This window comes from Amphiura filiformis, chromosome 12 (genome assembly GCF_039555335.1).
Source record: "Amphiura filiformis chromosome 12, Afil_fr2py, whole genome shotgun sequence".
Classification (NCBI taxonomy): domain Eukaryota; kingdom Metazoa; phylum Echinodermata; class Ophiuroidea; order Amphilepidida; family Amphiuridae; genus Amphiura; species Amphiura filiformis.
Genome location: NC_092639.1, coordinates 57,368,143 through 57,391,279, shown reverse-complemented (window position 1 = coordinate 57,391,279; position 23,137 = coordinate 57,368,143). Strand labels below are relative to the sequence as shown.

Genomic DNA, 23,137 nt, shown 5'->3' with positions numbered 1-23,137 from the left:
GCGAATTTCAAAAAATCTAAATTATTTGATATCATGCTCTTATGTCCCACAAAAAATACTGCCCAAACGTCCATACCCCATCCCTTAAATGGCTTGAAATTTTAAATGAAATTCTATCTTTCTAGATAAACCCAAAGATTTTATTTTCTGATTAATTTTGACAGACATTGTTATTTCAATGAATTTTATACAACTTTGCATTCGTTTTTGTTAATTTGGCCTTCGTGAACAGGTGTGTATTTTCATCAAGTAACACAAATGTCAGTCAAATAAAGGGATTTTCATTTTAAAGAAAACCCACCCTTCTAAATAACACATTTTCTTTTCTGATTAACATTGTATAGAGATTGCAATTTTATGAAATCGTAGGCACCTTCCAGGCGTACTTCCATCGAGTTCTAGCTATAAGTTTAAAACAAAAGAATGACAACAAAAAATTGTAAGCACCTGTGTGCATTTTGTGCAACGATGCAGAGATTTTATCCGTTTTTGCATTCTGATTAACATTTTTTAATCGTTAACTTGTCATTAGTGAACCAGGTGTGTACTTTCGTCGAGTTCTAGCTATATGTTTAAAACAAATGACAACAAGAATGACAACAAAAAATTGTAAGCACCTGTGTGCATTTTGTGCAACTGTGCGGAGATTTTATCCGTTTTGCATTCTGATTAACATTTTTTATTCGTTAACTTGTCATTAGTGAACCAGGTGTGTACTTCCATCGAGTTCTTTTTTTAATATTTGATTGTAGTTCATTAAAGAAGTTGTAGGCTATCTGGTAGTTACGGTACTTTTCACATAGAATGTGGTGATTGGAAATTTGTTTTGCTCCCGGGTTGTGCTCAAAGCCATCCGATGCTTCCGTCATAATGTGCTCAATGAATATGGAATAATGACCCTTCGGAATAACGATCCTTCGGAATAACGGCACTTCGGAATAACAATCTGTTCCCTTATTGATCCGCCTTATCTCTCGTATATCGGTGTCACCAATACGTGCCAATAAACCCATGCACCCAACCTAACTCTGCATTTCAATATAACCGCTCCATTCTTCACTTGTTTCACCTCCTACTAATTGACGCATACCCGTCGTTATCTCGATGGTCAAGTTCCAATGAATCCTGTTCAGTAGGTTGCTCATCAGTTTGCTGAATGTAAAAGAAAACAACAAAAAGGACCACATTAATTATTGTTTTGCCAAAAAGGTTTTATTACTATTCAAGTTCCAGATTATTTAAAACATATACTTGAGACTTAGATAACGAACTTTTGCCAAGTTCACATTATAGACTTGATTTTCTCAAACTGCCGAATATGTATGGGATTGTTTGTCAAATCTTGCAATTCACTTACTCTAGAGGGCAGTTTAATTGATTCAAGGTCATTACAACATGTTTTTATGATTTTGTGTGCAATATTCATGTATATTTGCATCAACTTTTTAAAATATGCATTGATCATGTTGATAACCTACCACTGAGGTATCCAATCGGCAAATGATCAGGGGTTTTATTTTATATTTCGTTCATATACTTGTAATTTTTATATTTTTTCAATTTTACCTTCTGGTAGCCATTGGTTTTACACGAGGCACTGCTATAACATAGACCATAAATTGAATTAAATCCTGGACTCATCAGTCTAGCGTCGATGTCACTTAGTGTATTTGGTCCTGCAAAACAAATGTAGAACATAAGTATATTGTTTCTCTTTTTGGTTTTCGCAGATATTTATTATTTAATTAGTTGCTTCAATCTCATGAACTGATGAACATATTTAACAAGAATAGTAATACTTAATGGCTGAAGAATAAGAAATGACCTTGTACATGTTGGAAATTGTTGTGGTCTTGTGTTTCAAAAATCAATGTCGCTTTGTGTTTTTAAAAATTAATGCCGCTTTATGTTATTTTAATTTAATGCCGCTATTTTTCTGGACCTCAAAAAGGCTTTTGATACTGTAAATCATGAAATTCTTATTAGTAAATTGTATAACTATGGTATCAAAGATTATGCCTTAAGCTGGTTTGTCTCTTACTTTAAGAACAGATCTCAAGCCGTTAACATAACTTCATCTTTGTCTGACTTTGACTGAAATTGACAGAAATATGGACAGTATTGCTAGATGGTTTCATGAAAATAAGCTCACACTTAATATCAAAATAACTAAGCTTATGGCTTTGGGCACAAGGCATTACCTTGTCCTTGATAACTTTGATAATATTTCACTTTACTATGCAAATAATGTTGTGGATAGAGTAGATTCATTTAAGTATTTAGGTGTAGTGTTTCATCCACAACTAAGTTGGGACAATCATGTCAATCGTATATCATCCAATATTTCCAAACGCATTGGTATTATTCGCAGAGTTAAATATTATCTTCCTCCAAGAACACTTAACATGCTCGCCAATGTACTTGTAATACCACACTTTGATTATTGCAGTACTGTTTGGTCAAATTGTAGTGCTCATTTATCCAGTTCTCTCCAGATACTCATAATAGATTAGCTAGGATTTTGCTTGCTGCTGACATAAGAACTCCAATAAATGACTTAATGAAATCATTAAATTGGACAAAACTGGATGAGAGGTGGGAAAAATCAACTTCTTGTTGTGGTGTTTAAGTGCCTTCAAGGTTCAGCACCATCTTATTTTAGTTCTCAATTTATTTTTACTGAATGTATGCATACAAAAGGTACCCGTAGTCAATCTTCAAAAACTTTATTTGTTCCACTTTGGAAGAACACTCTGGGTAAACGTACCTTTCACTATAGAGGACCTTCCAGTTGGCGTGCGTTTAGATTATGATACTTTGAGTCTGCACATGTTTAATAAAAATTCCTTTAAAAAAGGAATGTTGCGCCCAATGTGAACTTGGACGTGATATGGTGAATTCCATGGTGTGTAGATTTGGTATTATAATGATTTTTCTAGGGAAGAGTAGAAGATGCTCAAATGTAAGAGAAATGTGTTTGATTGGGGAAGGTGTTCTGACAGTCCAAATATAAACTTAGTCCACCTCAAATGACCTGTAACAATTTGTGATTGACATTACTTAATTCACCTCGGATGACTTTGATCTGACATTCAACATTTTCGCGCTTACATCAATCATATCCATAACAATTTAACTCTTACAACTTCCTGTCAACTCTCTAATTTAAAACTCCAGTTTGTTACAATTATTAAGATAAGCAAACATTGCTGGGTAGATAACAGGATTTATAATTAATATGCCGTGTTGTTTGCATACAGTTTGCCGCCCAATTGTGCCACCATATTGCAACTTTGGCAATAACCGCTATATAGATTCTATGGTAATTAGCAAACAAAAGCCATCAGTTTAAGAAGCCTCGTTAATTGATCTTATCACTATGGACCACAAGAGTCTCATCCCAATGGCATAGTCCAATAACCTCAATTACATAATCATAGTGCAAAATTTGACCTCAAGTTGCAGAGTATGAGTTTGTGTACCCAAATTTTCAAAGGATGACGGTACAAATGTATTACGGTTTAAGAACTGTTCCCATGATAGATGAGCATGTTGTGGATCCTAGTGTATGGTCAAATGTCACCGTCTATCGGGTTCTAAGGCACACGGTAAACTGGTTGAACGCATACAAAGGTCAGGATTTATTTGGTGTTTTTATAAATCCTAATTTTGTATTTTAAACAAAGAATATACGCTCACCATTTTATCCCGTCCCGTGCATATCAGAAAACAATAATAAAATAAAATCCAAGCAAAGTGTGGTTTTATTTCTGAGCTGGGCATAATTTTAGCAAAGCAATTGCGAAGTCAATCTAGCAAGAGTGAAATTAGAAGCTTTTCACAAAATCATGCCTATATTGTGGCGCCTCCGTAGAGGGCGCCACAAAAATGCTATTGTTTAAGTAAGATTCATAAACGCATGATTGGAATCCATTTCTTAACTTGATTAACTCTTAGTACATGTATGAATGTGAGAAGAGGTATAAAAATGTATGTATTCATGTATATTTGGTCCTGGATGAGTTGTAACTCACTATTTATGTCATCCTCTAGTACCGGTGTGTAGCTGTACATTACTTTGTTGTTGTTGGTGGGTTTTTTTTTTGTTATCTTGTGTGTAATGTTCTGTTTTATTTGCAAGTAAATAAAAGCTCGCATGAGCATGAAATACAAAAAAATTATTGTTTTTCAATATGTTATGTATTATTTGTAATTTTGTATACTTGTTTTGTTAACATTTTGTTTGTAACAGTTATCTGGACCTCTTGGGAGACCAGTACATATGTATTGAAAGAGCTATCCAGAATAAAGAAAGATTGAATAAATAAATAATAAATAAATAATGTTAACATAATCATCCTCTTTTTTATCTGTCTTTGTTTTATCGGAATAATACAAGACTGGTGTAATCATTTCAATCATGGAAATGCTGCAAATGCCGCCACAATATGAAACTGTCTCACCTGTTACAAAACTAATCAGCAGTCCAAATAATACTGTACAAACGTACCCAAGAGATGCGTACCATGCGTACGATATGGAATAGAACTCACCTGTTACAAAGCTAATCAGCAGTCCAAATAATACTGTACAAGCATACCCAATAGATGCGTACCATGCGTACGATATGGAATAGATGGAATAGAACTCACCTGTTACAAAGCTAATCAGCAGTCCAAATAATACTGTACAAGCATACCCAATAGATGCGTACCATGCGTACGATATGGAATAGAACGTGGATAATGCAAATCTGAAAATGAAAATTAGACAGAATTTACTTTTTTTAAATAAAGTCAAGACGTAAAAATGTTGTTTGATAAAACATCTAATGTTTAAAATGATGGTGCAAATGTTGTTGCTTTGCTATTGCTCATGCTGCCGATGTTGCTTAAGAATATTTTGTAAATTATTGTTAAGTGTGGAGAGAGGAAATCGAAATGTATTATGTTGCTTGTTTGTTTGCTTAATGTTCTTCGTTTTAGCTCCACATACGACCACCTGTGATTTACTTGCTTCAAATGATCTTCCCGTAGGAACTCGCCAATGATCCATTTATAGGAGAGGGTTACAGCTCGCAGTACCCCTATCCCCGGTCTACGCCAAGCTGGCACAGCATAGGCCAATATCTACAAGCTTTAACGTCTTTCAGAAAATGCCATTTCCTAAGACTTACGTCTTGACAATCCTTTTGATATCTCATCAAATTGTCGATGGAAAATTTAACCAGTACATTGTACTCCAGAGGCAAGTACCCTACCTGTGTCTCGCTCCCTCCCATACTTTAATCATAGACTTACAATCTAAGATTTAAATCCCAATTATAACATTTTCATAAAAAAAATATATTAGCATTTCTTCGCCATAAAATGTTAGCTTTTACTGTCATATATATCGCCTTTTTACCCGAACAACTAAGGCAAAGCAAAGAAATTTGGAATTTACTACCAGCGCCGATGTCGCCAATACGTATAACTCCTTCAGTCGTGTTATGGTACGATCCTTTGTTGTGTAGATCACCGTCCCGCACGCCATGTACGTACTGTGTTATGAACATCGCGTATGCGTTCGACTAATAATTCCATCGTAATAATAAAACGACGGTTCCTGCATTTTATTCAAAAGCTCGGATTTTGACAAAACTACAGCACCAAGAGTCTTGATTTTTGCAGGGTATGTTGGTGTACCAATATTCGTGTAAAACAATTGAAAAATATTGAGGTCATCCTCCTCAGCCAATGTTATAGTCTGGCTTTAATATGGGTGACTGGTCAGTGATATTTAATGTAATTGACTTACTGATACTGATGTTCTTCTAACGTATAAGTGTCCTGCGTCGTGTACACAGGTAGGCTTGTATTAAGACACCCATCAGTAGATACAGGTAATTTGGGTACATAAGGTGGATATATTAATGCTCCTATGCCAATCCATAATGTAATTATTAAACCAAACACAAGACCACTTATTGCACCCTGAAAAAAGACAAATTGTGTAGATTTCATGATTTCATTGTTACAATCGTTGTCACTATATAAGAAATAATTTATTTCTAGACAATGCATCCGTTGATTGTCATTCAGTATTTCAACACCAAAAATATTATCTAATGCTTGAGTTATTCCGATATAAACGCCGTTATCGTTCATAAACCGCTGCAGACAAATAATATATGTATGGTATCGGATTTTGATTATTTTTACACATTTCGATCATTATTTCACGAGTCATATAAAAAGCAAAGAACTGCCTGGATACAGGCTATATATTTCGGAATTTCAAAAAAATCTCACCTTAGAATTTGTCCAAGGAAAGAACATTCCTAAGCTGAATAGTCCTATTAATGGTCCTCCTATTATCCCAAATAATCCTAGAGCAAGCTGAAAACAAGACATGTTATTTATTACTCTAGGGGTTTGGTGGGGTTTACTACTAGTATTACAAATCTGTATGGCCCATTAAATATTACATGACTTCTGGGAAGTAGCCACAAAACTACAATTTTTTCTTTCGTATCTTCTATAAAAACGACACATAATTTATTTTAGGCCTAAAATTTCACTGGGTTCTGAAATATAAGCTTTCATCTAATACCATTATCTCAATATTGATGAGGGTGATGACTATTAATCAGGTTACAAGTTGACTTCCGCCAACCCACGATATAACGATTAGGGGTAGGTTCCAGGGTTATGACGATCTGTGGCTAGCATAAGGGTTGGGGTATTAAGTTATTATTAAGGTTAGGGTTAGAATTATGGTTGCAGTGTTGACTATACTATCCTAAAGTTACACCAACACTACTCAATAGTAATATCACAAAAAAGCACCATAATGTAAATGTACGTTATACGGCCTACTGGCAAATGACGCTAGCTACCATTTAAAATATCTTCTCGCTCTTACCTGTAGGATTTCTGTTGACATCACTGAAACAAGTAAGGCAATGAATATAACAAGTACGCCATATATCAAGACTGAAATCAAATTGAAAATGTGTATTAATAGCAAATGGTTAAATAATTCCTGAAGTACTCTTACTACAAACCTACGCATATTCTTTTACTGTTTTCAGAGAAAATATTTATTGAATACCTTTATTTATTTATTTCAAAACCGATTTTTTTTTTTGGCATATGTAATACTTACACGTACACGTGTTCCAACTTACATCTATGAAAAACTGTCAAACTCGCCCTATTTAGCTCTATATGTAGTAAAACGGGATGATTTTCTGTTGGTCCGACATATTAATATATCGGGACGAACGCAAATCTTAATCTCCTACGAAGCCAGTTTGGTTATGCCACCTCCACATGTGGAGGGAGCATAACCAAACGCTCCCTCCACAAGTGGAGGCAGAGTTAGTCTCCTCCTGTGTAGGAGACTAACTCCGAGGCCTCACTAGGCGTTTCTAGGCATTTCCTAATCCAAAAAGTGCGAGATATTTCGAGTGATAGAGGTGAAGCTTATGATGTTGTTTCTTTGCAAATTTCCAATGTTTTTCGCGGCCTAATGTATTTGGAACTTTCATAATGATTGCATATTATCATTTTGGAAGAAAAAAAGACAATGCACCCACATGATTCGGCCTTGGCGGAAATTTTAAACTGCATTCCATTTCCGTTCCCGTTTTACATCTTCCGCGAAAACACAGGTAGACAAAAGAATGATTAAAGTTTACAACACAATAGGCCCTGCAGTTCCCTTCGGCAAAACACACAGCTTCTACATGGTCTATTCGCTGTTGAAGTGACATAATAATCGGATTAACTACACCATATCAAACGCTACAAATGGATGTACTTGCGAATAAATAGGACTATGTATGAATAGATGCGACGGGATTACCTCTATTGTATTATTCTATTAACCCTCCTCGTCCTTGCATCTTCTCTAGGTGTTAGGCGGCTTTTATTTGCACACTAGGGCGCTCAAACACCAGGTTGGTGCTAGCGGCTACCCAAAGATGGCCGACCAAATCCTGACCATGACTTGGCTCGTTGGATTCGTCTATAAGCTGTTATGGCAGCACGGAGGTGGTATAAAAGCGCATTTATATACATGTATATAACCGAAGTACACTGAATAATGTTACCTTAGAAAGTGGTAGTCATTTCAACTAGCAATTTTTAAAGTGATAGGTATAATTTTGACACAAATTGGGCATCACAAATTGTTGGCAAAATATCTACTGTTTTAATATTGTATATATGACTTTTGATACAACTCTTATTTTAGACTCCAATATAAGCCAGATCACAAATTTTTAAAACTTCTCGTATTTATCATGTCTATTTATTGCTTATTACCTAATAGTTTACTAAGTTTTGTCAAGTAATCGTCTGACATGTCCTTCCAAAAAGGTTTCACAAAGTCTTCGATGGTTACAGCCACCAGTGCGTTCAAACTTGATGATAAAGTACTAGAAATGACAATAATGGAGTGAATTAAAAATAGGTCAGGCATGTGTTCTTTGCGGTGGGGGTTGTTTTGCTAACTAAACGAAAAAGAAAAACCCAAAAGAAATGTGCAACCCTCAAAATCAACCAGCCCCAACCCCCCTTAACCCACCCACCCCCACTCAAATAGTGTAAAATTAAAAGTTGGTCGGGCAGACACCTAATTTCACTTTAATTTTGGGGGAAATAGTGTCAAATTGAAAATTGGCCTGACGCAAATTGTCACCTGAATTTTGGGCTAAAATAGTGAACAATTGAAATTTTTTCACGGTTCGCGCGCAAACATCATAGTTACACACGGCCAAAGGATGCTCACCGCCAATACTTTGCCTTTGCCCCTCAAACAACTGACCCTGATACGCCACTGAACCTGTAAAATATTTAGACCCCCCCCCCCAAAAAAAAGGATTTTTACAAAGGTTAAAGGGTGGATCTGGTCCGGTTGCTAATTTTGTTTATTTTAATTGTGCTTTTGTATAATTATCTTTAATTTATTTTATGTCTTTCTATTGTCTTTCGCCTTTTCTTTTAAGCATAAATCTTCGACATTTTTTTTAAACAGCCCATTAGTCCGAAATAGGTTCAAGTTGGGCATTTTAGGTTACCATTAGAGTTAGGGTTAAAGTCAGGGTTAGGATAAGAGTGAGTGCTAGGGATAGGGCTAGTGTCAGAGTTAGGACTCGATTCAGGGTTAGGGTTAGGGCCCGAGTATTAGGGTTTGGATCAGAGCTTAGGTTAGGGATTATAATACCTTTATTGGATTTTTGGACTATTGACCTTTCGGACTATATACCTATAACCATTTTTTTCTGGACCGTTTACAAGCTATCCCGGGGAGTATACTGGGTAGGCCTATAGATCAAGAAACTATACGAAACTAGACTCACCTTAGTGCAGCACTGAAAACACCAGATGTAAAGAAGCCTGACAATCCGGGTGCATTAGCGAAAAGATCCATGATGAAAAATACTAATAGCTGAAAGGTATGAACATTATCATTTTGAAAGTTCGTTGAAAGAATCGCAAGCTATTCAAAAGTACGTTTTTATAACTTCAAAATCAGCAACTTTCATAATGGATACAGCTGTGAGGCCCAAACTTTTGATGATACGAGCTTTCGATGAGACAAAAACGACTTTTGGTGAGGCAAAAAATATGTACGTGATTACACGTTTAGGGATCATCGGGTATGAACCGAAATGATTTTTGTAGCTAAATTGAGACCTGTCGAGAAGTCACATGCATGTACTGCTACTGAATTGAGCCAGCTAGAAGCGCGGTACAAAATTGCCTATACCGATTTGGAGGACGTCGAGTCACACTCTCTACGTGACCAGGGGGCAAAGCGGGACAGCCTCCCCCCCCCCCATTCTTTAATGTATCGCCCGCACTATATAAGCAGGATGTAATCAGTCATCACCTGTGTTTATCTGCAATCGCAGATTGAGTACAATACCGCTCTTTTCAAAGACACTGATCTTACAGGTGCGAGTGATCAGCATGATAGGAGCATTCTATAGAATTACGATCCAGGTCTTTATCCCTGTTCTTTGATAAATCTAGTGCAGGACAGTACATTAAAAATAATGTAAATCCATTGTTATGGTAATTAATCCTGTTATGTCACTACTGCTAATGCGACCATGCCAGGCGACTACTAAGCGTTAAATCTAATGAATGGTTAAGTTTGATCCCATATTCCCTCATTTTTTATTTAATTACCTGATCTGACTTATCAATGCGATTCCTTGCCAAGGGATCACACCCAACATAGTTAGCATACATCGTGAGGCCACAAAGACACGCCAATGATATAACTATTATAATACCAATGAACGAAAGTATCAAGGTTCTGCAAGATAAAATAAAACGTCGAATAATCAAAAAAGCAATAATTAAATGTAGTGGGAAAAGATCAAGACTGGTTAACCGCTCTTTATAGTCCATGTCAGGATAGTGCATAATGAATTTGGAAGCCCGTCTTTGGACACCTTCTATAAGCAGAACATTTTGTTTTGAAGTCCCGCTCCAAAAACAGCTACCATACTCAAGGTCACCCCTGACAAGGGCAGTATAAAGAGTCTTAGTCACTTTGGCCCTATTGATATACCCAAAAAGCTGAGATCTAGGGAAATTGCATTTTACTGAATATTTGTAATTACTACTGAACGACATATCATCAGGGGAGCAAATGAATTGGAAAAGATTAGGAGGAGTAACTTTTAATCTGAATCTGTTAACTAATGTGTAATCTCCAAATAAGGATGTCCAACAAAGAGTGCTGACGCGGAGCAGGGCAGCAAGCAATTAACGAAGAAGGGTCCTATTGGTTAACTTGTTGAAGCTTGAAACTTTCGGTAGTTAGAGATTCTCTAATTGATGAAGGTAGTGAATTCCACTGTGCAGTTCTTCTGGGAAGGAAGGAGTACTTGTAGCAGTCCTTCTGAGTGGGCATTTTCCTGAATAAGGTAGCTGAGGTTTGTCCAGATGATATCGAAGTATGAGCTATGAACTTTTAAGTTTTCTTGCATATTAGCTCGTATATACTGCACCGGTTTAGTTAGAAACATTAGTTAGATAGATACAATGTTGAATGCTTACATTTGAGCCCTTTTTAAGGAACCAACTGCAATACATCTCTGTAGTTGTGCTTGATTTGTACAGTACATCGTGCCCCATGTCATTCCTCCTCCAATCACAACGGACCAGAACGTATGTCTGATGGTTGGGTCCACACGAAAGCTGGTATAATATCATAGAAATGAGATAAATTAATGAGATTAAATACAATCGGCTACCCATCTTTCGCGGTTACCGTCATTTGCGGTACCGATATTTTATAATATAAATGTTGTATTTATGTTACGTGATTAGTGAGAGGATTGTCATTTAGAATTACAATTGAGAGGGTCAGGGGCAACTTCAGTGTTCGAGTTATTTTTTTCACCTTGGGGTGCATTCCATTTTGAAAGTTGTGGTACAATTTCATCTGCAGCGCAATTTGAAGTACAGTCTCAGAACAATACAAATCAATTTACAATTTTGTAGGACACTTACGTTCAACATGGGCCTAATTATTTTACACAGACACAGTAACAATGAATTTCAGTCATTTTGAACAGTGTTACAGTGGTGTGCGATATTAAGGCTCGTTCCAAATGCACCTGTCTTTCGTGGTTTGTAAATGCAAAGAGTTTGGATTTGAAGTTTACTGCGACTATTTTTGCCACACACTCCTTGTAAGACTTCACAGTAAAAAAAACTTTGGATTACACAGTAAATTTTGCGTTTGTGTATGTGTTTGACAACTTGTCCATATACCCCGGTAGGAAACCTTAAAATGTCCCCTGTAGAACTACTTTGCTAAATGGACCTGAATCATGAAGTATACTGTATTGAGTATCAGTATGAAGCAAGTGACAAAAAGAATTGTCACAATAATGCAAACCCGTCTATTCTGCAAGGACCGGACATTCACCCTTTTAACACTGAATACAGCTAATGTACATTGTACATTGTGGGACATTAGAGCACATCAGACATATCGAATTGCATTCTGAATACGAAGAATGTCCTTCTGATATCAAATAATTTAGATTTTTTTTTTTAATTCGCAATGTAATACACATTTTATGGAAAATGATTAAAAATTGATATTTTTGATATTTAACAGTACTCGAACTTTATAAATCGGATGATTTATACTTAAAGTGTATGTAGGTGTGATGAAAAGCCGACGATCAATTGAAAATTTTGACCTTTCGTATTGAAGATATGTATTTTGTTTTCCAAAACACCAAAAAAATTAGGTCTTTTACTCTCTTGGGGAAAAAAATCCATATCTTCAATAAGAAAGGTCAAAATTTTCAATTGATCGTCGGCTTTTCATCCCAGCTACATACACTTTAAGAATATATCATTAGATTTATAACATTTACATCGAGGACTGTTATATATCAAAAATGTGAAAAATACAAAATTTTAATAATTTGTCATAAAATTTGTATTATATCGTGAATTTCAAAAATTAAAATTATTTGATATCAGAAAGACATTCTTCGTATTCAGAATGCAATTCGATATGTCTGATGTGCTCTCATGTCCCACAAAAATACTGTCGAAACGCTCAAAACGCTCATTCCAGATCCCTTATCGTAAACATAAACAAAATTTGATGTTTTATTGGGGTGCGGACAACTCTATCCGTCGCATCACAAAAATTTATTTCCCGAAATTAGGCCTTCGAGTACCAAAACTGTAACGTAATGTCATGTAACGTGCGCCCTACACAATGGTATTTCACACATGAAAATATCATACTCCCAGAAATCGACTCGTCCTCCTTCTTCGGCAATTTGCCACATGGTATCCATACCGCCCAACTTCATACATCCACCAATAATGACGGATATAAATGCGGCTATCATCACTATCACCTGGAATACATCTGTCCACAAAACAGCCCACATTCCACCCTGTAACCATAGCAACATAATTATAATGTCAATTTAATGATCATGAATAGTATAATCCCTATAACGAATATAGGTGATAAAAATAATAATTAATATTACACTGTTTTAATTTTCCATTTTAAAATACGAAGGGGTTCAATAGTAATAAAAAGCAGAAATAAATTACATCTTGAAAGTTAAAACTATTCAAATTCTCCTTACTATTGTTGTATAGAAAGTACAAATAATGCCAATCGCTATTACAGATCCCCATAAGCTTATACCAGCAACTGCAAAAACAAACAATTCAAACATATGACAACAAGCGAAGCATTAAAAACTTTAACATGGATAACTTGTGGGCCGGTCCTGGGCCCAGTTTAGACTGTTGTTCGGTGTCGTATACTTTCAACAATTAGTATTCATTATTCAATCTACTCCAAGAAATTTGGATTTTCTAACCAATGTTTGTTTGGTGACGAAATAAGTATTCGCCACTAAATATTTGATGGCAGAAGATGAAAACAGACTGAGTAACGAATACTCCGATGCGCACCGAATAAAAAAATCCGAACCGGCCTAAAATGTAAAAGGGTGCAAAGGACAGAATGTCACTCTAAAAGAGTGCCTACAAGAGTGGCTATAGTGATCACTCTAATGGAGTGAAATACAAGAGGGCCTATAGTGATCACTCTAATGGAGTGAAATACACAGTGGCTATAGTGATCACTCTAATGGAGTGAAATACAAGAGTGCCTATAGTGATCACTCTAATGGAGTGAAATACAAGAGGGCCTATAGTGATCACTCTAATGGAGTGAAATACAAAGTGGCTATAGTGATCACTCTAATGGAGTGAAATACAAGAGTGCCTATAGTGATCACTCTAGTGGAGTGAAATACAAGAGTGCCTATAGTGATCACTCTAATGGAGTGAAATACAAGAGGGCCTATAGTGATCACTCTAATGGAGTGAAATACAAGAGGCCCTATAGTGATCACTCTAATGGAGTGAAATACAAAGTGGCTATAGTGATCACTCTAATGGAGTGAAATACAAGAGTGCCTATAGTGATCACTCTAGTGGAGTGAAATACAAGAGTGGCTATAGTGATCACTCTATGGAGTGAAATACAAGAGTGCCTATAGTGATCACTCTAATGGAGTGAAATACAAAGTGGCTATAGTGATCACTCTAATGGAGTGAAATACAAGAGTGGCTATAGTGATCACTTTATGGAGTGAAATACAAGAGTGGCTATAGTGATCACTCTAGTGGAGTGAAATACAAGAGTGGCTATAGTGATCACTCTAATGGAGTGAAATACAAGAGTGGCCATAGTGATCACTCTAATGGAGTGAAACATAAGAGTGACTATAGTGATCACTCTAATGGAGTGAAATACAAGAGTGGCTATAGTGATCACTCTAATGGAGTGAAATACAAAGTGGCTATAGTGATCATTCTAATGGAGTGAAATACAAGAGTGGCTATAGTGATCACTCTAATGGAGTGAAATACAAGAGTGGCTATAGTGATCACTCCACTCTAATGGAGTGAAATACAAGAGTGGCCATAGTGATCACTCTAATGGAGTGAAATACAAGAGTGGCTATAGTGATCACTCTATGGAGTGAAATACAAGAGTGACTATAGTGATCACTCTATGGAGTGAAATACAAGTGCCTATAGTGATCACTCTAATGGAGTGAAATACAAGAGTGGCTATAGTGATCACTCTAATGGAGTGAAATACAAGAGTGCCTATAATCAATCTATGAAATACAAGAGTGCCTATAGTGATCACTATAATGGAGTGAAACAAAAGAGTGGAAATTGAGTCATTTGAGTGAGAAAAGAGTGAAAGTCACTCTGTAAAATTTCATTTAATTGAAGTGATAACAGTAGGTAACTCCACTCACTTACGTCTAAAGAGTAGGTCTGCTTTAAAATTATTATTAACATACAATGGTATGATGACACCAGTTCATATTGAATTTTAATTTAAAAAAAAAAAACCATCGCTACATCAGATTCAGTTATTTCTACAGCAAAATAGAAGTCTATTGTCTCTAAAGGACTTGCCTGCACTTAATGCCAGAGCTGGAGCATACAGCACGATACCCAAATATAAAAACTGCAATATAAGAACAAACGCAAAAATATTACAATTATAGAAAAGGAAATTCGTGGGTTTGTTGATATGATAAAGGAGGTAAAAACTTTATTAATAGTTCGTAAACAATTATTTTGTTTGTGACGCCCAATCAGAAAATTTTGAATTCAGTTTTACCACTGAACGGACAAATTGCTGTTGTAAGCCATTTGGGACCTTATTGGTCAGAAAAAAATATTGAAATCTTTGTTTTTCAATTTGAGATTACCTGAAGAATGATCTCTGATGTGAATAATGACAATTATTATTGATTATCACATGTTTTGATCCCCTCCAAATGCATGAAACAAAAATAAAGGAGAGCTGAACAGATTTCCTTCAATGGATACTAAATACAGGGCAATACGATTTTACTGCAACTTTCAAATCTTTGGTTACGTTCATTTCAATATAGGCCTATGCTTTTTAATAAGGTTTTTACTACTGTGTCAAAAAGACTGGTACATCATTTGTGATGCGATCAAGCAAAATCAGTCGGAACTCGGCAATAAAAAAATTTCACTTTCTTATAGGATAGTAAAAAGCATTTACAAAGCTCGGATTTGCAGAAAACCCCACTGAAATTGAACAACCAGTACCAAAGATATTAGCAATTAAAGAGTTTCCAAAACAAGAGGAAACAAAAGGAAATATTTTCTTTGTTTGGCTATATCTCAAAATCAATATTTCCGAGTTCCGAATGATTTTGCTTGATCGCATCACATTTAGGCGGTGCCGTTTAAACACGTTAAATCATTCAATGGTGTATGATAAAACCTTAATATTTTAGGGGCTTTGCAATAATTATGACCCCCCGGGTAAAATTTCCGAACAGCCCGCTAAAGTCGCTTGCCCCCCCCCCCCCTCTCGGCCTGCCAAAAATCGCTTACCCCCTCCCTCTCGGCCTGCCAAAAATCTTTGCCCCACCCCTTGCATATGCCAAATTCTTGGGATGCCAATTTGCAAACCTTAAATGGTCTAGATATATGATGCGAACGAAGCGAGCAAAAACATTTGCATGAGTGTGTCCGTACTGTTGTATTAAGCCTTTTTTGGACTCCTTTTATTTAAAAGGCGCCCATGAATGTGTCCCAAAAATCGCTTGCCCCCCCCTTCTCGGCTTGTCAAAATAGCCCCCCCTTCGGCTCGCCAAAATTGTCTCCCCATTTACCTCCCCCCCCTCCAGGGCTCATAATTATTGCACAGCCCGTTACGGTATTGAGAATTCTTACTATTTCGATCATGAATGTTATTACACCAAAAGTTCGCACAGTGTTGTTGAAACGCAAACCTAAATACTGCAATCGAAGAAAAGAAATAGTCATTGATTAGGACATAACATAAAAATAGGTATATTGTTGTCTTTTTGGATACATTTTAGGCCATGGATGTTACAAACGTTGCCGAGATAGGCTCATTGAACTGTGACTATAAAAATAACAACCTGGTCTCGCTAATATTCAGTCTGTATCGCACTGAATCACATTCGATATTCAGTCTATATCGCACTGAATATACAGTAGTAAATAGCGCCCTCTGTAAGACTAGGGCGGTTTTCGCACCATAGCTGAACTATGGGGTTCAGCTATTAAATTAAGCCATGTGTCCTGAAGAACTCGCCAGCCTTAGCGTTACATCACAAATATTACGAATTTTTACACCAATTGGGTTTCTAATTAGATTATCTCCACAATTATCAACCCTAAACTATCAAAAGTGTACATTTTTGGAAAGCTGAAGGCAATTTAAATATACACATTTCAACTCATTATGCAGGGTGACCTTCAAGTTATACAGGGTGGAGAAAAAAAATTCGGATAAAAAATGGGTTACTTAATGTATTGCTTATTACCAACTTGCAGTAATAAAATGGAAGTAAACAACATTCATTTGGTTAGAGGATAGGGGGAACCTACTGACTTTGGAAGAAACCAAAATCATAGCTGTTTGGTAATCTCGGAATACAGGGTGCCCAAAGGTATGTTAGGATTTTTTACAATTCAACATATTTTGAACTGAAACATTTTGCCCCTAACCCATACAGAAAAAATGAGTCCATATTTAGATTCCTCATCAAATTTCCCTTCAGAAAATCTATACTTTGACTATGATGGGATAAATAATTAAAAGAAATTACATTAACTTTCAGATTTTGAAGATATTCGCATTACCTACTACAGTGTTTAATATGAAAACGGGTAGTTTTGTATGGAAAAGTTTGTATTAAAAACAATTAGTAGAATTGTTTAGCGGTAGGGTCATGAGTCTTTTAGATGCTAAATAGAGTCAAAATCCAATTTACATCCTTTACAGAAACAGATTATGCACTAAAAATATCAATCCCATAGAGTTTGTGTGTACCACATCCCCATGCACCTTCACATCCCCCACCTCCGCCACCCTGTCCATCCTGAATTCTATGAAGCCCAGTGTCAGTATTAAAAAGGCCAAAGAATATCTTTTTACAAGATTGAAAGTGCATTTTATTTAGCAATAAAATGAGACAGACCATAAGTAGAACAGCAACTTCTTGCTTGGCAGAGATATCATCATTTAATTTGAGTCGAATTTGGAAAAACGTAACATCGCCACCTTTTTGGGATGGCGAGTTAAAGACGCACGGCCATTAAAGTTACTTTTGCGCTGCTTTTTGCCCTGCGGGCCCTTTTAATGGGGTCCCACGTGTTTAGTCGTCGTATAGAAGTCACCGGCCTCGAGCCGTCGGCCTTGATATTTTTTGTTGATACTGTACTGGGATGGGGCCCAACTATCAACTTTAGATTGACCCCGCCTGTACCCTTAATATTTCATGCCGTGATATTTTTGAAGTTGCAATTATTCTTGTCTAGACTTACGGGATCTGGAATGAGCGTTTTGAACGTTTCGACAGTATTTTTGTGGGACATGAGAGCACATCAGACATATCGAATTGCATTCTGAATACGAAGAATGTCTTTCTGATATCAAATAATTTTCATTTTTGAAATTCACGATATAATACAAATTTTATGACAAATTATTAAAATTTGATATTTTTCACATTTTTGATATAAAACAGTCCTCGAAGTAAATTTTACAAATCTAATGACATATTCTTAAAGTGTATGTAGCTGGGAGGAAAAGCCGACGATCAATTGAAAATTTTGACCTTTCATATTGAAGATATGGATTTTTTTCAAAAAGACCTAATTTTTTTTTGGTGTTTTGGGGAATAAAATCCATTTCTTCAATACGAAAGGTCAAAATTTTCAATTGACCCTCGGCTTTTCCTCCCAGCTACATACACTTTAAGTATATGTCATCAGATTTATGAAGTTTACTTCGAGTACTGTTATATATCAAAATATCAATTTTAATCATTTGCCATAAAATCTGTACTAAATTGCGAATTTCAAAAATCAAAATTATTTGATATCAGAAGGACATTCTTCGTATTCAGAATGCAATTCGATATGTCTGATGTGCTCAACTGTCCCACAATAAATACTGTCTAAACGTTCATACCCCACCCCTTAAACATCAGTGTTGTGTAATAAAATTCACATTATTGATGGACCGAATAAAATTGTTGACATATGTGACCGTACAGCACGAATGAGCCGTAAATGTCCTCAATTGTATTCTGAGTTACAGTGTAAAATGGGCATGAAGGTCATATTCATAGGTATTTCAATTTGGTGCTACGTGTATCTCATTAAATGAGGTACACGTAGCACCAAATTGAGGTACCTATGAATACGACCTTCATGCCCATTTTACACTGTAACTCAGAATACAATTGAGGACATTTACGGCTCATTCGTGCTGTACGGTCACATATATCATTTCTGTATCGATTCCTCCATTCAATTCGCATCTGAAATTCAAATCAATTTATAAATAGCTTTTTTATCGCTAACAGGTGGTACATGTCAGATTGTGCTTTAAAATGCATGGTTGGGTATGCCTAGTAATATTATTGATATACATGCATAATGTGTACAATTTGTTTACTCAAAGGTAAAATATTTTCAAATTGTAACAATAACATTGGAATGCATACAATCACACTGGAAACTCACAACTAGAAGCAGTGGCTGACAGTAAATCGTCACTGCCGTGATAGATGTGGGCCATGTGGCAAAAAACGACTTACTATTTTTGTTAGCGACAGTATCGCGTCTCATCCAAGACGCATCATCAGGCTGACTGATCAGGTGATGAACTATTGACCTGTGACACACATGATGGTATACGCTGGCGAAGTTACGTAATAATCGGATTAACTACCATAGCAATAGGTGAAAACAATTTTTGAATATACCGCGCTTCACTGATACGTTCATGCGGCACCTCTTCATTGAATCATATCATGCTGATTACTTCACCTGTAAAAATAGTATCTTTGAAAAGACCAGTATTGTATTCAATCTATTATTGCAGACGTACATAGGTGATGAGTGTAACCTGCTTGTAGTGCAGCGCGATATGTTCAAAATTGTTTTCACCTATTGCTATGGTAATTAATCCGATTAATTACGTAACTTCGCCAGCGTATAACGTCTTGATGATGCGTCTTGGATGAGACGCGATACTGTCGCTACCAAAAATAGTAAGTCCAGATGAACAGATTCAGCATTCATTTTATTATGTTTATCTACCTTGATGACTGAGAATATTCACAAATTTATCTTGTTCGTACTGTTTTTGCAATTTTGTTACAATTTTAAAGCCATTTTAAAGGGGTCGGTCACCCACCTTTGCATAGTATTTTTGTGGGACCTGTAAGCACATCAGACATATCAAATTGCATTCTAAATACGAAGAATATCCTTCTGATATGAGTGATATCAAATAATTTAGATTTTTTGAAATTCGCGATATAATACAAATTTTATGGCAAATATCAATTTTAAAATAAAATGATATTTTTGACATTTAACAGTCCTCGAAGTAAAATTTATAAATCTAATGATATGTAGTGTATGTAGCTGGAAGGAAAAGCCGATGATCATTTGAAAAAATTTTACTTTTCGCATTAAAGATGTACATTTTCCCCCCAAAGACCTAAAAAGGTCCAAATTGGAAATGCTTGTTTCCTAGGGAAACAGCAGACAGCAGGCCAGGCCATGGCCAGACGATAACATGAGTAGAAGTATTTCACGTACATACAAGTACATATCGTGAAAAGTGTATCAAAAACATGGATTTTAAGAAAAAGGTAATTGCACAATCAAACAGTGTTTGGGGTCCTTTGTGAAAAATGCTACTTAGGCCTGAGATTAGAAGTTTTGACGTTTTTGTGTTTTCCCAATTGTTATGAATGGATTTAGGGTCAAGAAAATGAATGATTGCATACTTCTAAGGGGGATATAATAATGCCAAAACTTGTTTAGGGCAGTAGGACCTGCACTTGACATACTTGTTTTAAAGGGGTGAATTTTCAGCCCTCGCAAAACTTCTTTGCTTTTTAAGACTTCATGGACCCATGGTCACCATGGTGACATCACATCACCCCTCTGTCAATTGTCAATGACCCCTGGGCTTGTTTATGAGCAAATACTTCAATTCTACATTTTCTGATAAGTACATTATTAATATACAATACCTCGTAGATACTGGTAATCTCAAGTCTCATGAACACCGGTATAAACAAACAGGAAGTGATGAAACCAGTTATAATCATTGAAAATCCATAGAGCCAATACATGGAGCCATATATATATGTTTCAGCTGGTGTTCCCAGCATTGTAATGCCTGAAATAAAACTTGCTACCTGAGATAATGCAGATACAATTGGATGGACTGTACGATCCGCTAGCAAAAATTCACTCGTAGTTTTCTGTCTTCCTCCAGAAAAAGCGTGGTAGATACCAATAGCCGTTGAGATGAGTAGCATAAGTGTAAGGATCACGTAATCGAATAAAGAGAAAGTTTGAGATGGAGATTCAAAATTATCAGCCATGTTGGTTACTTCCATGGTTAATTGGACGCGGAACGCAGATCGTCTGATAGAGATTCTGGTTGTCAAAAATTCAGACTGGCACGGATCTCACCCCGGATACACCTTATTATGCTATGCGATTTCAGCAGACCCATTTACGAGGGCATATGTTGGCCTATAATTATGTAGAGTCGAGTGATATTTAATTTCGTATTTATTGCCGTACTCTGCATTTACCACTAAGTATAGCAGCTCTGTGTGTAGCAGATATTTCAGCTTATAAACTGGGCTCAAAAAGAAACTTATAATTTTCACAAGGTCATATCTTAAAATCCTGCCCAGTTTATGTTTTTATTAACTCACCGTGCACACATATCTATTATTTCCATTATAATTATAAATAAATTTGTGACCACTCAACCAGAAATGAATAGCCATTACGCATACATGTATCTGAATGTATAGCTAGGCCTATACCAGAGAGTAGATATCCTTGAGAGGGCACTCTATTCACGTGGTTTCTTTTCCAACGCTAAAAGATCACGAATTTTGGTGGTTTGCAAATGAAAAGTGTCCGCATCGATAGATTGATTACGTAACTGTTATGAATAATTTATTAGGTTTTTCAATACAATCGCCTCGCCCATTAATATATATTATCTGTATTATCACAGTACTTGGAATAGCAATCCGGTGAGTTCACTGAACTACGCCCTAATACTGATGGAGTTTTAATGGCGTTTTAGTGGCGTTTCTCCTCTCCATACACAGATACCAGGCTACACCACATTTCGCCATAATTCATTCTAGAAACGCTTGCTGTTAGAATAAGAAAAATTTTAATGCTAAATTATTGCACATTCTAGGGAAGCGTGGTTACTGTTTTGAAATAACCGAGTGAGAGGGTTTTCAAGAAAATATTTTTCCTGTCAAAACTGAAGCATCCTCTGTATAAAAGAAAATATGAATATTAACTACACATCATATATAACTATTCGTGATACCCAATTGTGGCATATTTGAGGTCGTTTATGAGGCAGAGAATTTTATTTCAATTTTATATACGCCAAAATATTTTTTAATTGAGCAAGAATAAGGATAGAAAAAACGTTAAAAATTCTATGTATAAATAACATTAGACCCGGCAAAAGATTACTGTTTCGTTTTTATGATATTCTAATCTTTTATTTCCCGAAGAAACATTTGGGGTCTAAAATGGATTTTTTTGTAATTGATAAAAACATCGAACGTGTATACAAGAAAAATGGTAGGTTCCTCTATAGTATTTTACTGACCATGCTAATGTACTGACACCGTGCGAGCACGTGTCAAAATCGATATAATGTATTGTCCATATAGACGCGCATTTATCATTTATTATTGTCGGATTAACAACAATTGAGCGCTATTAATACACATTAATGTTTTTAGGCAAATAAAATTCCAAAATATGGTACGTTTTCTGCTTTTGCTTGTCACGTGGTAGGCCTATATTGAAGTTGCGATTATATCTTCAAATAAGTTTCAAGTGGATTCCATGAAGACAAGTGGTCGAGTGGTCTAAGGCGCTAGGCTCATAGAGCATATCCAAAGCGGCGTGGTCCGCCGTGAGTTCGAACCCCGTAATATTAAAATTTATCTTTTTTTAAATTTCATATTGGGGAAATGTGACTGGGAGAATTTATGTATGGCGTGGAGTGGTGTGAACAGATACACACAGATGAACAAATACAATAGATGAAGGTCAACACGTATGACCTCCTATGTGACATGTTATATGTGATGTACACAAACCTGAATATCATAAAGATCAGTATTCGTTTGTGCATATGAACTGCACATTTACGTTGCTAAATATTACTCATTATATATTATGACAAATATTGGTATTATGACAATACGGTATATACATTATATATAAAACGACTAATAGATCCTACCATGGAGCTATTATAAGATGGAGAGGAAATAGATTACGTAACGCATTGAAACCTTGTGCCGATTTGAAATCTGACAAGCTATTCATCGAAAGGTACCTTTGTTTGGGACAAAGGGCTTCCACCATTAAATCGGTAAGCTGACCCGACAGTGTATTAACGCTTTACCTAGGAGGCTATTGTCAATAAGTGATCAAATGCAAGT

The 23,137-nt window shown here is 36.0% G+C and overlaps 1 protein-coding gene and 1 long non-coding RNA gene across 3 annotated transcripts; both read right to left on the bottom strand.

Moving 5' to 3' along the window:
- Positions 1-662: 662 nt before the first annotated feature.
- LOC140166468 (uncharacterized) lies at positions 663-4,637 on the bottom strand. Of its 2 annotated transcripts, none has more exons than XR_011860867.1 (3): positions 4,554-4,637; positions 1,567-1,676; positions 663-1,152 (listed from the first exon to the last, which is right to left on the bottom strand). It is a non-coding gene; the product is annotated as an uncharacterized lncRNA (long non-coding RNA). The 2 variants fall into 2 exon arrangements; XR_011860866.1 differs by lacking the exon at positions 4,554-4,637 and adding an exon at positions 4,464-4,549.
- A 4-nt stretch (positions 4,638-4,641) lies between these two features.
- On the bottom strand, positions 4,642-21,016 carry LOC140166936 (sodium-coupled monocarboxylate transporter 1-like; the record flags this gene model as incomplete). The annotated part of the gene is made up of 12 exons (XM_072190420.1): positions 20,660-21,016; positions 15,003-15,054; positions 13,139-13,206; positions 12,783-12,937; positions 11,064-11,204; positions 10,185-10,314; positions 9,350-9,438; positions 8,313-8,425; positions 6,907-6,977; positions 6,294-6,380; positions 5,800-5,975; positions 4,642-4,753 (listed from the first exon to the last, which is right to left on the bottom strand). Coding segments are annotated over exons 1-12 (1,551 nt in total), but the record flags the coding sequence as incomplete, so codon positions are not given.
- Positions 21,017-23,137: the final 2,121 nt, after the last annotated feature.